The sequence below is a fragment of the Corylus avellana genome, chromosome ca3, assembly GCF_901000735.1.
Source record: "Corylus avellana chromosome ca3, CavTom2PMs-1.0".
In the NCBI taxonomy this organism is placed as follows: domain Eukaryota; kingdom Viridiplantae; phylum Streptophyta; class Magnoliopsida; order Fagales; family Betulaceae; genus Corylus; species Corylus avellana.
The window spans coordinates 30,605,305-30,617,509 of record NC_081543.1 but is presented as its reverse complement, the minus strand read 5'-3'; the positions used below and the strand labels follow the sequence as shown (position 1 = coordinate 30,617,509).

The 12,205-nt window shown below is 36.5% G+C and overlaps 2 protein-coding genes and 1 pseudogene across 2 annotated transcripts in view; 2 read left to right on the top strand and 1 right to left on the bottom strand.

Moving 5' to 3' along the window:
* Positions 1–1,400, top strand: part of LOC132174409 (bidirectional sugar transporter SWEET4-like) — a 2,812-nt gene extending 1,412 nt beyond the window's left edge. The window contains exons 2-4 of the mRNA XM_059586070.1: positions 56–434; positions 650–769; positions 1,227–1,400. Of these exons, the coding sequence (XP_059442053.1) occupies positions 56–434; positions 650–769; positions 1,227–1,400 (673 nt within the window). The remainder of the gene's footprint in view (positions 1–55; positions 435–649; positions 770–1,226) is intronic.
* A 2,003-nt stretch (positions 1,401–3,403) lies between these two features.
* LOC132175856 (bidirectional sugar transporter SWEET4-like) lies at positions 3,404–6,362 on the top strand. The gene is made up of 5 exons (XM_059587928.1): positions 3,404–3,469; positions 3,611–3,647; positions 4,229–4,607; positions 5,611–5,730; positions 6,186–6,362. Exons 1-5 carry the CDS (start codon positions 3,427–3,429, stop codon positions 6,360–6,362), a joined length of 756 nt encoding a protein of 251 aa, XP_059443911.1. The 5' UTR covers positions 3,404–3,426.
* Positions 6,363–6,973: 611 nt separating this feature from the next.
* On the bottom strand, positions 6,974–11,722 carry LOC132175855 (protein NLP6-like; annotated as a pseudogene).
* Positions 11,723–12,205: the final 483 nt, after the last annotated feature.

The window sequence follows — 12,205 nt, the reverse complement described above, 5'->3', positions numbered from 1 at the left end:
AAAAAAAAAAAAAAAAAAAAAAAAACTATTCATGATAATGACATGTAATTTACAGGCCAACTTTTGTTCAAATATGGAAGAAAGGGTCAGTGGAGCATTACTCACCAGCACCATACCTTGCAACCCTATTGAACTGCATGGTATGGACCTTGTACGGACTGCCCATGGTGCACCCCCACAGCACCTTGGTGCTGACAATCGACGGCGCTGGGATTGCCATCGAGCTCATGTACATAATCATTTTCTTTGTCTTCTCTGACAGGAAAAATAGGATGATAATTTTGCTGGGACTGCTGGTGGAACTGATATTCATCAGCGTTGCCACATCTTTGGTTTTAACCCTATCCCATTCACATAAGGAGCGGTCTTTGATTGTAGGCATCATATGCATTTTGTTCAACGTCATGATGTACGCTTCACCATTGGTTGTCATGGTTAGTCCATCTACTATATATTACCCTATATGCAAATATGGTACTGATTTTTGGTGCAATTATTATTATTATTATTTTATTTTTATTTTTTTTTGTTTTTTGAAATGATTATATAGCAATTATTTTTCTATATGAAATGTTGGAGTTTCACATGCATGTATTGGAACCAAAGATATATTGATCAGTTGACGAAGATGCTTTTGTGTGTGGTGCAGAAAATGGTGCTTACCACAAGAAGTGTGGAGTACATGCCTTTTTTCCTGTCCTTCACTTGCTTTCTCAGTGGTCTTACTTGGAGTGCTTATGCTCTTATTCAATTTGACCCCTTCATCCTTGTAATTTCATATATTCAACCCCCTTTTTCTCTCTCTCACTCTCTCTCTCCATGATCTTAGGCAAAGTAACAAAGGTTACATTTGTTTGTGTTGTTATTTTCTACATACATGCACTCTTAAGTGCACATTTCTTAACGTGATAATAAAAATTATAATTAAATTTTAAATTCGATGAAAATATTTACTGTCACGTCAAATAATGTATACTTGAAAGTGCATGTTTATAAGAGAAATACATTAATAGACAACAACTCAAAACGGAAAACATTTTTTAGACATAATAAACATTATAACAATTTTTTACCTTTATATCATATCAGAACATTTTTTTTCAAATAAAAAACAAAAAATCATCGTCCAAAACATATTAACAAACATAAATCACCTGCTTGTAATGATTGTAAGAATGACAACATTGGGTTTCATCTAAAAATTGAGACGGTGGATTTGGTCTCAGGTACCCAGTGTGGTGGGAGCAGTATTTTCGATGGCCCAATTGATTCTCTATGCTACTTTCTACAAATCAACAAAGAGACAGATTGCAGAAACGGAGGGCAAAACTGGCCAGATGAATTTGTTAGAGCTGGTGGTGAATGGAGAAGAATCTAAGAAGGTTGGCGGTGCACCTTAGAATGGTGATGACTCTTCCAATATCGCCAGTGTCGGATGACTTGATGGAACCCGGCCACTTCTAAGAAGTGTTATTATTCTAGTGTGAGAATATATCACAAACAAATGTACGTAGTTTCTTAATTTCTTGTGTTCACCAACTATATATCATATTGCAGTAATGAGCTAATTATGCGTACTTTGCTATTTTCTCTATGGTTTCATTTTTGTTTTAAACATTCTTAGAGGTTCCAAGGTGAAATTATAATTTTAGGTATGGGGGACAAAATTAAAAACACCGATTTTTGGGGATAAAAAATTCTTTTAAGATGTATATCTCATAAAAGACAAATAACCTAGACGGAATTTTAAAATTTTGAGGGTGTTATTGCCCCCAAAACTATAGCTAGGTCAGCTTTTAGTTTCGAGTAAAAGATAATACTATCATACTACTATGATAATAGGGACATTTATTTCCCATTCTACTCAAGTATAGGTGTTCATTACAAATGGCCCTCTAGCCTAATAATATTTTCTTCCTTATAAAGGATATTTGATTTTTTATCTATCTAAGTTTTTATAGAGTTTATAAGATCAGGGACTAGGGTTGATTTCGTTGACTATTACCAAAAAATTAAAAAAAAAGAATGAACTTTAGGGTTGCATTAGCGAAGTACTCCCAACAAATTTCAAGACACTTATTTAGATTCAATCATGGCTTGCGTCCTATACAAACATGACATAAGATGCAAGTTGGAGTACCACAATATCTATAATTGAGGACATATGACAACTTCAACTTGCATTCTATGTCCTATGCACACATGACACAAGTTGGAGTATTGCATCTATAATTGAGGACACGAGACACCCCAACTTGCATTCTAAGTTATGTGCGCACAGAACACATATAAGACACAAACTAGAGAGTCACATCTATAAGTGAGAACACGTGATACCCCCAACTTCTGTCCTATGCATACAAACACAATTTTTAGGTCTTATGACAATAATCTAAGAAAGCAGTACTTCTTTAATTTAACGGAAAATTTCTTATAGCAAGTTAGTTACCAGTTAATTTGCCTGAAGGAATTGCAAGTATTACTCCAAGTTGATCAAATTTAATTAATTTAATTTTGGGGGGCAACAGAGTGCTACTATAATTTGAAGGAAAACTTCTTACAGAAAGGATCAACAAAGTCACTAATTTGTACAAACTAATCCTCACTCTTCATAGCTCTCACAGGAGCTCCCCATGCTAGCCATTACATATTGAACCAAAAGCCTAAGGATACTGCTGGCCGTCAATGATCTTGAAGTATCTATGAACTCCTGTAGGTCTGCATCGCAGGCTATCAATACCCACTCTTTATCATCGATCATCCACATATACTTGATATCAAATGTTCACATTTCGAGTTTCGCCTAAGGCTCATTAATTAGATAAGCTGGTTCTGTGATAGTTTACTAAGTCGTGTACTCATACAATTTTTTTTTTTTTTTTTTTTTTTTTTTTTTTCTAACTGTCGAACACTTAGGTGCTTTACAAATTAGTAGGTTGTCGACAGTAGAGTGAAAAGTTTGGTCAGGAGGAATTGCCAATAACACTCTCCAAGTTAATCGAAAATAATCAGTTCAATATTGTAGGTGTTACATGGTCCCGGCTGAACCACCCAAACCATAGTGGACTATATAAATAAAAGAATTCCAAAATTTGTACGACATGTTTGATGCTATAATTGAGAGATCGAAAAAAACAAAAAAAAAAAATGTTAGTGCCTCTGTTCTGTTCATAGCTAATGTGCTGTTTAATTAAAAGCAAATATGCGTATTTGCTGATTCGCCTTCAACTCAAATGTTGAACAACCATTTGTATATTGAGAATCTTGAAGGCAGTGCCATCTCTCTCTCTCTGTGGGTGGAAAATGGAAATGTTATTCCTCTACAAACCTTCATTTAAGGCAGTCCTTTCTATGTGTTGCTTCAGGATCCACTTTTCTTTTAGATTTGTCATTGTTCTTCTTCCTTCAGCTCCAGGCTCCAGCAACATGGTTTCTACAGAAGCTGCTCGAATGACTGTTGGTGTTCTAGGTGGGTTACTTAGTTTTATTTCTAAAATATATACTTTATTATTGGCTAGACTTCCTAGAGATTACATATTATTAATTACCATTTTCTTGTTCAGCTAATTAAATTCAAATGATGATGAGGGGTTCTTTTGCTTGTTTTCAGGAAACATTGTCGCACTTTTCTTGTTCTTGTCCCCAGTGTAAGTTTGGCACTCCCAGACTTTTGCCACTGATTTTTGGCACTCCCAGCATTTTGCCCTTTTAACCAGGATTTAAGCCAAAAAAAAAAAAAAAAGGAAGGTATTTTTGTCTTTTCGGATGGCTTAAAGGGCATTTTTGGCTTTCCAATATCGTTAGTCAAGAGGTTTAACCTAAATGTAGTCAACCTTATTTTGGCATTTTGCTATCTCCTTCCTTTCTCTTTTCTTTATTTATATCATTTTCATTGGATGAAGGTTCGAGTAACCTCAACAAAGAGAGTGAGTTCCCCTTTTAGAAAGATCAAATAATCGACTCAAAATCTTATATCTTTTATTTTTTACTATTCTTTTCTCTCAACGTGGATCCCTTTTAAGACATGGGGCAACTTCGTGATCCTTTCTTATCGGCTAAATATTCTCGAATAGTAAGCATGATTCCACCCAAATTAAAAGAATTGTGCATCGGCTGAATGAGTACTTAAACAGCCAATTTCGAAGTATTAACCAAAAAAATCCACTCTTCTTCTTTTTTTTTTTTTTTTTTTTTTAACTATTCATGATTAATTGCATTTAATTTGCAGGCCAACTTTTGTTCAAATATGGAAGAAAGGGTCAGTGGAGCATTACTCACCAGCACCATACCTTGCAACCCTAGTGAACTGCATGGTCTGGACCTTCTACAGCCTGCCCATGGTGCACCCCCACAGCACCTTGGTGCTGACCATCGACGGCGCCGGGATTGCCATCGAGCTTACTTACTTAATTATTTTCTTTATCTTCTCTGACAGGAAAAAGAGGCTCAAATTTTTGCTGGGGCTGCTGATTGAACTCATATTCATCAGCGTTCTCACATCTTTGGTTTTAACCCTAACCCATTCACATAAGGAGCGGTCTTTGATTGTAGGCATCATAGGCATTTTGTTCGGCATCATGATGTATGCTTCACCATTGGTTGTCATGGTTAGTCGATCTACTATATATTAGCATGCAAAAATTATCAAATATTTATCAAATTAAAAAACAAATATATGAATTCAGCATCAAACATGACGATAATTAATGAATGGTCATGACTCATCATACTTTGTTAAAATGACGTCCTAACAAATTATGTCATGAAGTTATAAAAGCACGTCAACTATTTTAATTAAAATGGAGAAAATGTACTCATGATCTTTGTCATAATATTATGTTAAATTATTATTTATATAGTTTTAAAAACTTAATTATTTAACAACAAATATGCGTGATAAATGGACAGCTTTCATGTTTGATGCTGAATTCATATACTTGTTTTTTAATTTGATAGTTGTTACTTCAGTTCTTAAGGAACTAAGCTCATTATTGGTATTATTATTAGGGGTAACTTTATTGAAGACCCTTAAACTTTTATTCGATTTGACAAACTCTCCTTAAACTTTAAAATCTCTCAATTTAGTCCCTTAAACTTTCAATTGCAATCAATTTGGACCTCTCCATTAGATTTAGCCGTTCACTTTTAACGGCAAACTCTAAAAAGACTAAAATATCCTTAATTTTCGTTTTTTTAATAAAAATGCAAAAAAGAAAAAGAAAAAAGGTCACACAGGTCTGGCTATAACCCATGCGGGTCTCCGCCAGAGACCCACGAGTTTCAGGTCTCAGGCTGGGTCTTTGTAATTTTTTTTAATTTGGAAGTAAGGGTAAATTTGAAATTTTTTAAAAAAGTCAGGGGTGTAAACGTCATTGTCTCACTTTAAACGTTTTAAATCTTCCGAGGGGATCCAAATTAATTGCAATTGAAAATTCAGAGGACTAAATTGAGAGATTTTAAAATTTATGGGAGTTTGTCAAATCAGGTAGAAATTCAGGGGTCTTCAGTAAAATTACCCTTTATTATTATTATTATTTGTTTTTCCTCTTTTTTGTCGGATTGATCATTGTAATTTGTTTATTGACGAAGATGCTTTTGTGTGTGGTGCAGAAAATGGTGCTTACCACAAGAAGTGTGGAGTATATGCCTTTTTTCCTGTCTTTCACTGGCTTTCTCAGTGGTCTTACCTGGAGTACTTATGCTCTTATTCAATTTGACCTCTTCATCCTCGTAATTTCATATATTCAACCCCTCTCTCTCTCTCTCTCTCTCCATGATCTTAAGCAAAGAAACAAAGGTTACTTTTGTTTGTGTTGTTATTTTCTGTTTGAGAAATATTACATATACTCTCAAATGCATATTCTTTAACGTGGTAATAAAAATTATCATTAAATTTTAAATCCAATAAATATTTTTATTGTCAGGTTAAATAGTGTGCATTTGGAAGGCATTTTTATATGTGAAATACATTAACAAACTCAAAACAGAAAACACTCTTTAGAGATAATTAAAAACATAATAACAATTTTTTACCTTTATATTATATCAGAACATTTTTTTAAAATAAAAAACAAAAAATCATCGTCCAAAACACATTAACAAACATAAACCACCTGCTTGTGATGATTGTAAGAAAGTCAATATTGGGTTTCATCTAAAAATTGAGACGGTGGATTTGGTCTCAGGTACCCAGTGTGGTGGGAGTAGTATTTTCGATGGCCCAGTTGATTCTCTATGCTACTTTCTACAAATCAACAAAGAGACAGATTGCAGAAAGGGAGGGCAAAACTGGCCAGATGGATTTGTTAGAGCTAGTGGTGAATGAAGAAGAATCTAAGAAGGTTGGCAGCGGTGCACCTTAGAATGGTGAGGACTCTTCCAATATCGCCAGTGTCAGATGACTTGATGGAACTCACTACCAAAGGTGTTATTAGTCTAGTGTGAGAATATATCACAAACAAATGCAGTTTCTTTCTTGTGTTCACCAACTATATATCATATTATAGTAATGAGCTAATTATACTTTGCTATTTTCTCTATGGTTTCATTTTTGTTTTAGACATTCTTAAAGGTTCTGAGGCTAAACTAGAATTTTAGGTATAGGGACAAAACTAAAATACAAGGATTTTTGGGAATAAAAAAAAGTTCTTTTAAAATGTATATCTCATAAAAAACAAATAACTTAGATGAAATTTTAAAATTTCAGGGGTGTTATTTCCTCCAAAACTATAGCTAGGTTTGCTTCTAGTTTCGAGTAAAAGATGATACTACTATGATAAAATTTCCCACTCTACTCAAGTATAGGTGTATATTACAAATGACCGTCTAGCCTAGTAATACTTTCTTCCTTACAAAGGATATTTGATTTTTGATCTATCCATGTATGTTTTTATAGAGTTTATAAGATGAGGGACTAGTGTTGATTTTATCATTTCGTTGAATATTACAAAAAATAAAAATAAAAATAGAACTATAGGGTTGCATTAGCAAAGTACTCCCAAAAATTTCAATACACTTATAATTTAGATTTAATTATGGCTTGCGTCCTGTGCGCACGACATAGGATGCAAGCTAGAGTACCACATTTATAATTGTGGATGTGTGACACCCTCAACTTGCATTCTATGTACAAACTAATCCTCACTCCCCATAGCTCTCACAGGAGCTTCCTAGATTAGCCATCACGAACCAAAAGCCTGATGATAGTACTGGCCGACGACCTTGAAATATCTATGCACTCCTGCAGGTCTGCGTCGCAGGCTATCAATACCCACTCATTATCATCATCCAGATACTTGATATCGAATGTTCCCATTTCAGGTTTCAACCTCTTTGCTACTTCCTCTTTCAGCTCCAAAATGCCCGAACACAAAGAGAGCCGAAACCTGATAATATCTTCTCTAAATGTTGCCTTGATCGCGACACTCTTCATCTCTTTCTTATCTGTAACATATGGCATGGTGTGAGCCGGAGTAGCCATAGATTGGTTAGGAGCCATACTGGGAAATGGAGGCTTAATCGAACAAAACTGTGCGACCTGCTCATCCAACATAGCATCTGGTACAGAAGGACACAGATTTCTCAAATCTTTTGAATTTCCAGCATCTTCAATTAGCATTCCTCCAAATGTTTTTTGAGGTTCTATCATCAAAAGAGCATCAGGGGAGCCCCCTACTTTATCGCATATCTCATTGATGGAGGAAATATATTGATGCTTTGCCGGTGAGCTTTGATTTGGGAGACTACCTTGACATGAACCATGTGAAGTAGGGCTCCCAGCACTCTCTTCACATGAGCCACTCCTCGTTTTGGACCTGTCTGGGCCTTTACCAAGCTCTGGTGGAGAACTACTATGATAACGACAAATAAGGTTCATCGGACTAAACTTTCTTCGTCCATGCAATTGATCTTCCATCCCAGCCTGTTTGTCGTTTTTGAGTGTTCTACCTGTGGGTGATTTATTCTTTTTCTGAGGTTCAGTGAGTTTAAAGGATGGTGATGTTTGTGGGTTGGACCTAATCAAACTGGAAGGCTGAGAGTCAATAGTAACAGGAAGAGGACTCGTGGTGAGAGAATGTAAATTACCAAATGCTCCTTCAGCACCTGGAACAGATTCAATTACACGCTTTAGCTTGGAGAGGGAACGGCTGACCTTGTTGATCTTGCGAGATGGCCATCGGGAGATCCCCTGCTGCCTAGAGATACGCTTCATTTTACTAGGGCAAACTGTAAAGCAAGAACATTTCAAAGAACAAAATAAACATCCAGTTTTTTATGTACAAATTCAGCATCACCCACATCTATATAAGAAAAATTGCAAGCAACAATTCGTTAGTGTATAACTGTATAAGCATACCACCAAGGCTCTTTGCAGCATCTTTAAGACTACCAGCAAAATATTGTTGGAGAACTTCTAGACTTATTGATTTCTCAGTTTTTCCACGCTTGCTCTCTGATGTCTTTCTGATCTTATTTTCTAAAGAAGAAAAGTGATCGACGCTTCTGCCTCCATTATTTGTCATCGTGCCTTTATCATTTATGTCATCGAAGTGCAACATTAACTGCTGCTTTGATGATTCTAACTGCACCATATCTCCCTTATTCAGCAAGCCATCAGGCCTAGGTGGTGATTCCATAGATAAGGGTATATGCATGTAATGATTCCAGTCTTAAATCAACACTCCCATTAGTAGAAACTTGAATGATTTCCACAGATACTTCCTCTTCAAGTTCAATTACCAGAAGCAACCTTAAGACTCTGGAAATGCTGCTTCATCGTTGCCAATAGGGAGCCCAATAAAGTCCGTTGTTCATAGAAGTCTGTAATGCTTGGGGGCAGAAAAAATTCTAGAATGTAATCATCATCTCCAGCATGTGTGCTCCTTAAGCAGATGGCAAAACAGCTGGCTAAACCAAACATGCGGGCATAGTGTACTAAGGGTTACTCAGTTTTGCAGAATAGGGTAATGTTTTCACAGAAGCATAAGCTATGGGATGAAAATGCTCTCCCAGTAACCCCCTGATCCTTTTGCAAGTTATGCTCAACACAGGCCTCCCGGAAACCACACATGTGAGCATCTACAACATAGAGGGCCACATCAGTTGTGGACATGCAGACTTGTCCCATGCAACCACCGTCAAAGCTAGTACAGCTCTTCTTGAGACCACCACCATGGGCCAGAACACTGAGATGCCTGCATGTAACCCAAGTCTGAGCCAAAGGTAATTTGTGAGTTTCGCACACCACCGCCAATATTCCCAAAGTTTCAGCCAGCACATTCTGGCGGCCTTCATTGCAAATCTGGTTAAAGCATTGCCAAGGATATACATCTTTGAGAAGAAAAAGGGTAAAATGAAACAAAAGCACCATATTTATCTTCTTGGTTCCCAAAAGACTCAGATTTAGCATGCATGATTGTTGCAGCTCACCTGTGTGTTTGGATGATCCAACATCTCGGAACTTTTCAGATTTACTGCCTGCAGGACAACCAAAATTGTGATTGAGGAATCTTGAAATGTTTGAAGTTACCAATATTTTTCAAGGTGAACAATCTCATAGGCAACAACATTTTCCATAAGAATCTCATAAAGAGTAGAATCATCATCTGGCAGTCACCAAATACGAATGCAGCATGAAGTTTGACATGCACAGCAAGGGGAAAGGAGACCAACCTCAAGTGCTTTGCAGACTTTATCAACCTCAGGTGCATAGTTGATCTTCGGTGAAGTCATGATGAGTTCAAATACACCAACACAGGACTGGCGAGAAGACTCAAAGACAGGCAAAGCCAAGCTTCCCTGAAATTTTAATTCTGGGCATGATTACGACGTGGATACTCTCTGCTGGAGTAACACTGAACATTTGGAGTCCATTCTGGCACCCTTTGCTGGAAAACACGGCCAGGAAGCCCAAGCATTCCATCGTTCCCCTTATCCACAGAATACGTATATGTCAGAGAAATCATCCTATACTGATGAAGTCCATTGCTATGTGGATCAATAACAAAAGGTTGCCCTGAAGTTGTGAGCACGTACCGGCTCCCATTCTTTGTGGGTGCCCAAACCTGAGCTAGAAAATTGTTTTTTGTCAAATCTATGAAGTACCCAAGTGCTTGTGTCATCCTCTCCTTGATTACACAATACCCATCTGAATCTCCCAGGGGCTTCAGTCCCATAAGCGGAGATGAAACTCTAATATTATTTCCATTCTCCATTGGCGTTTCAGTAACTGAATTGGGAGTACCTGCATATAATGAAACTTCAAAGTCAGAACTCAAAGGAGTGAACTACTGAGTGAAGCCATAATATTACTGAGAAACTGCAAGCGGTGCATAACTGTCCCATTTTTGTTACAGGCCATATAGACCCATCGCCCATCCAATGGAATATATTCAAAACTATTGTAGATGGTGATTAAGTCTCCGAGTTAATCAACAAACTTCATCCAATTCACTAATTTAAGTGTCATGCAATCGTCCCTTTGGTTGTCCTGAAAATAAGTAGAAGAAAAGAAAATAAACTGGCCAATTAAGTTCGTGCCTTTGGTTCCTGATTGTTGGATCAATTTTATTGTTTGTTAGTTTCTTATATTTTTCATGTTTTAGGGTTCTATTTCCTCAATTTTTAACTGTTTATAGGGGTTTTTTTATAGGTAAGGGTCAATTTATGAATGTTATAACTTGCGAATTAAGTTTTCTATCGTAATCTGTAAAAAAAAATTAAAAAAAAAAAAATTATTCGTATTTCAGTAAAATTCTCTTTTACATTTGTCTTACTTTCTGGTACACCAGAGTTCTTTCCAGGGTTCAAGAAACCCCTTATGGATACAAGGGCATGTACCCAAACTGAGATTAGTCCTACTACACTACACTTCTCATTCCGCTTAAATTTCTAAGAGAAAGGCCATATAACCATGATTCCTCGGTTTAATCCTTCTATGTTTCTTTCATCCTGGATGTTCGTGTTTCATATATATATATATAAAGCAAGAGCTCAAAGCAAGTGTTCTTGAGTGAAAGATTATTAATTAAGTGATTAAATTCACTATTTTCTATGAATGGAACCTTAATTCATCATTTTCTATCAGTTTTACTTAATGGTAGAGTACTAATTAAAAGATTAAATTTACTATCTCTTTAAGCTTTCGAGAGGTGATAATTTACAAGCAACCAAACAAAGCAATATCAGTTTAAGCTTTCGATCGGTAATTTACTATTTTCAGCAACCATACAAAGCAAAACCACCAAGAACCAAACTTTTCTACACAGTTTCAAACTTTCCCTGCAACAGCTCCCAACCAAAGAAAATCAAAATCCAATCCAAGAAGGAATGCGAATACGAATAGGAAACTCACAGGAGAGCAATGGAGAGGAGTCCGGGAGAGCAGAGGTGGCATGCGCTGCGTCGTCGTTTCCATCTGAGAAGGCCCAGTGAGGAGAGAAGTGCTGGTCGGAGGGCTAGACGTAGAGCGGTGACATGGGGTGTGGCTATTGTTGTCGATGTTGTTGTCGGAGAGCAAGAGGATCTGATCCAACGACCAGAAGTCGTCGAAATCATCGAAGTCCATGATCAACGCCTCTACTCTCTCCCCCTCTTCCTCTTCCTCTTCCTCCTCCACCGCTACGGTTGGTCCCGTTGACTTGGGTTCCTCCGGTTCAGGCATTTCCACGGAATTTCTTTTCCCGAGATTTGCTTTTTGGGAATGCAAGTCCAATTTGCAGTGTGTGATTCCATTTCCAGCAGAAGATTAGGCTTCCTTCGTTCCGCAATTTGTAATAAGACAACATTTTATCACGTAAGTGATAAAATAATAATATAATAATAAAAACAAAGTAAAAAGAAGATGACCCGGGTGGTGGTAACTAGTTTGAAAGAAATATTACCAATTAGATAATAGTTTGAGGGATGTATGTAAATTTTTCCTTTTATTCTATTTCATGAGCTTATCAATTTTAATAAAATGTTTAGGGAAAACTTCACTTATCTCTTATGAACTTAGGCGTTTTTTGCAAACACCCCCCTCAATATTCAAAGTCTTTCACTTTAATGTATCAAACTTTCATTTCGTTTTAGTTACCCTCTTTCGTTAGGATTTAAAATTCCTAAAATACCTTTATTTTTTATTAAAAAATATTTTTTTAAAAAAAACTCTTGACCCGTAGGTTCACTAATGGACCTAACCCACCCATATTGTGACCGGTCATAT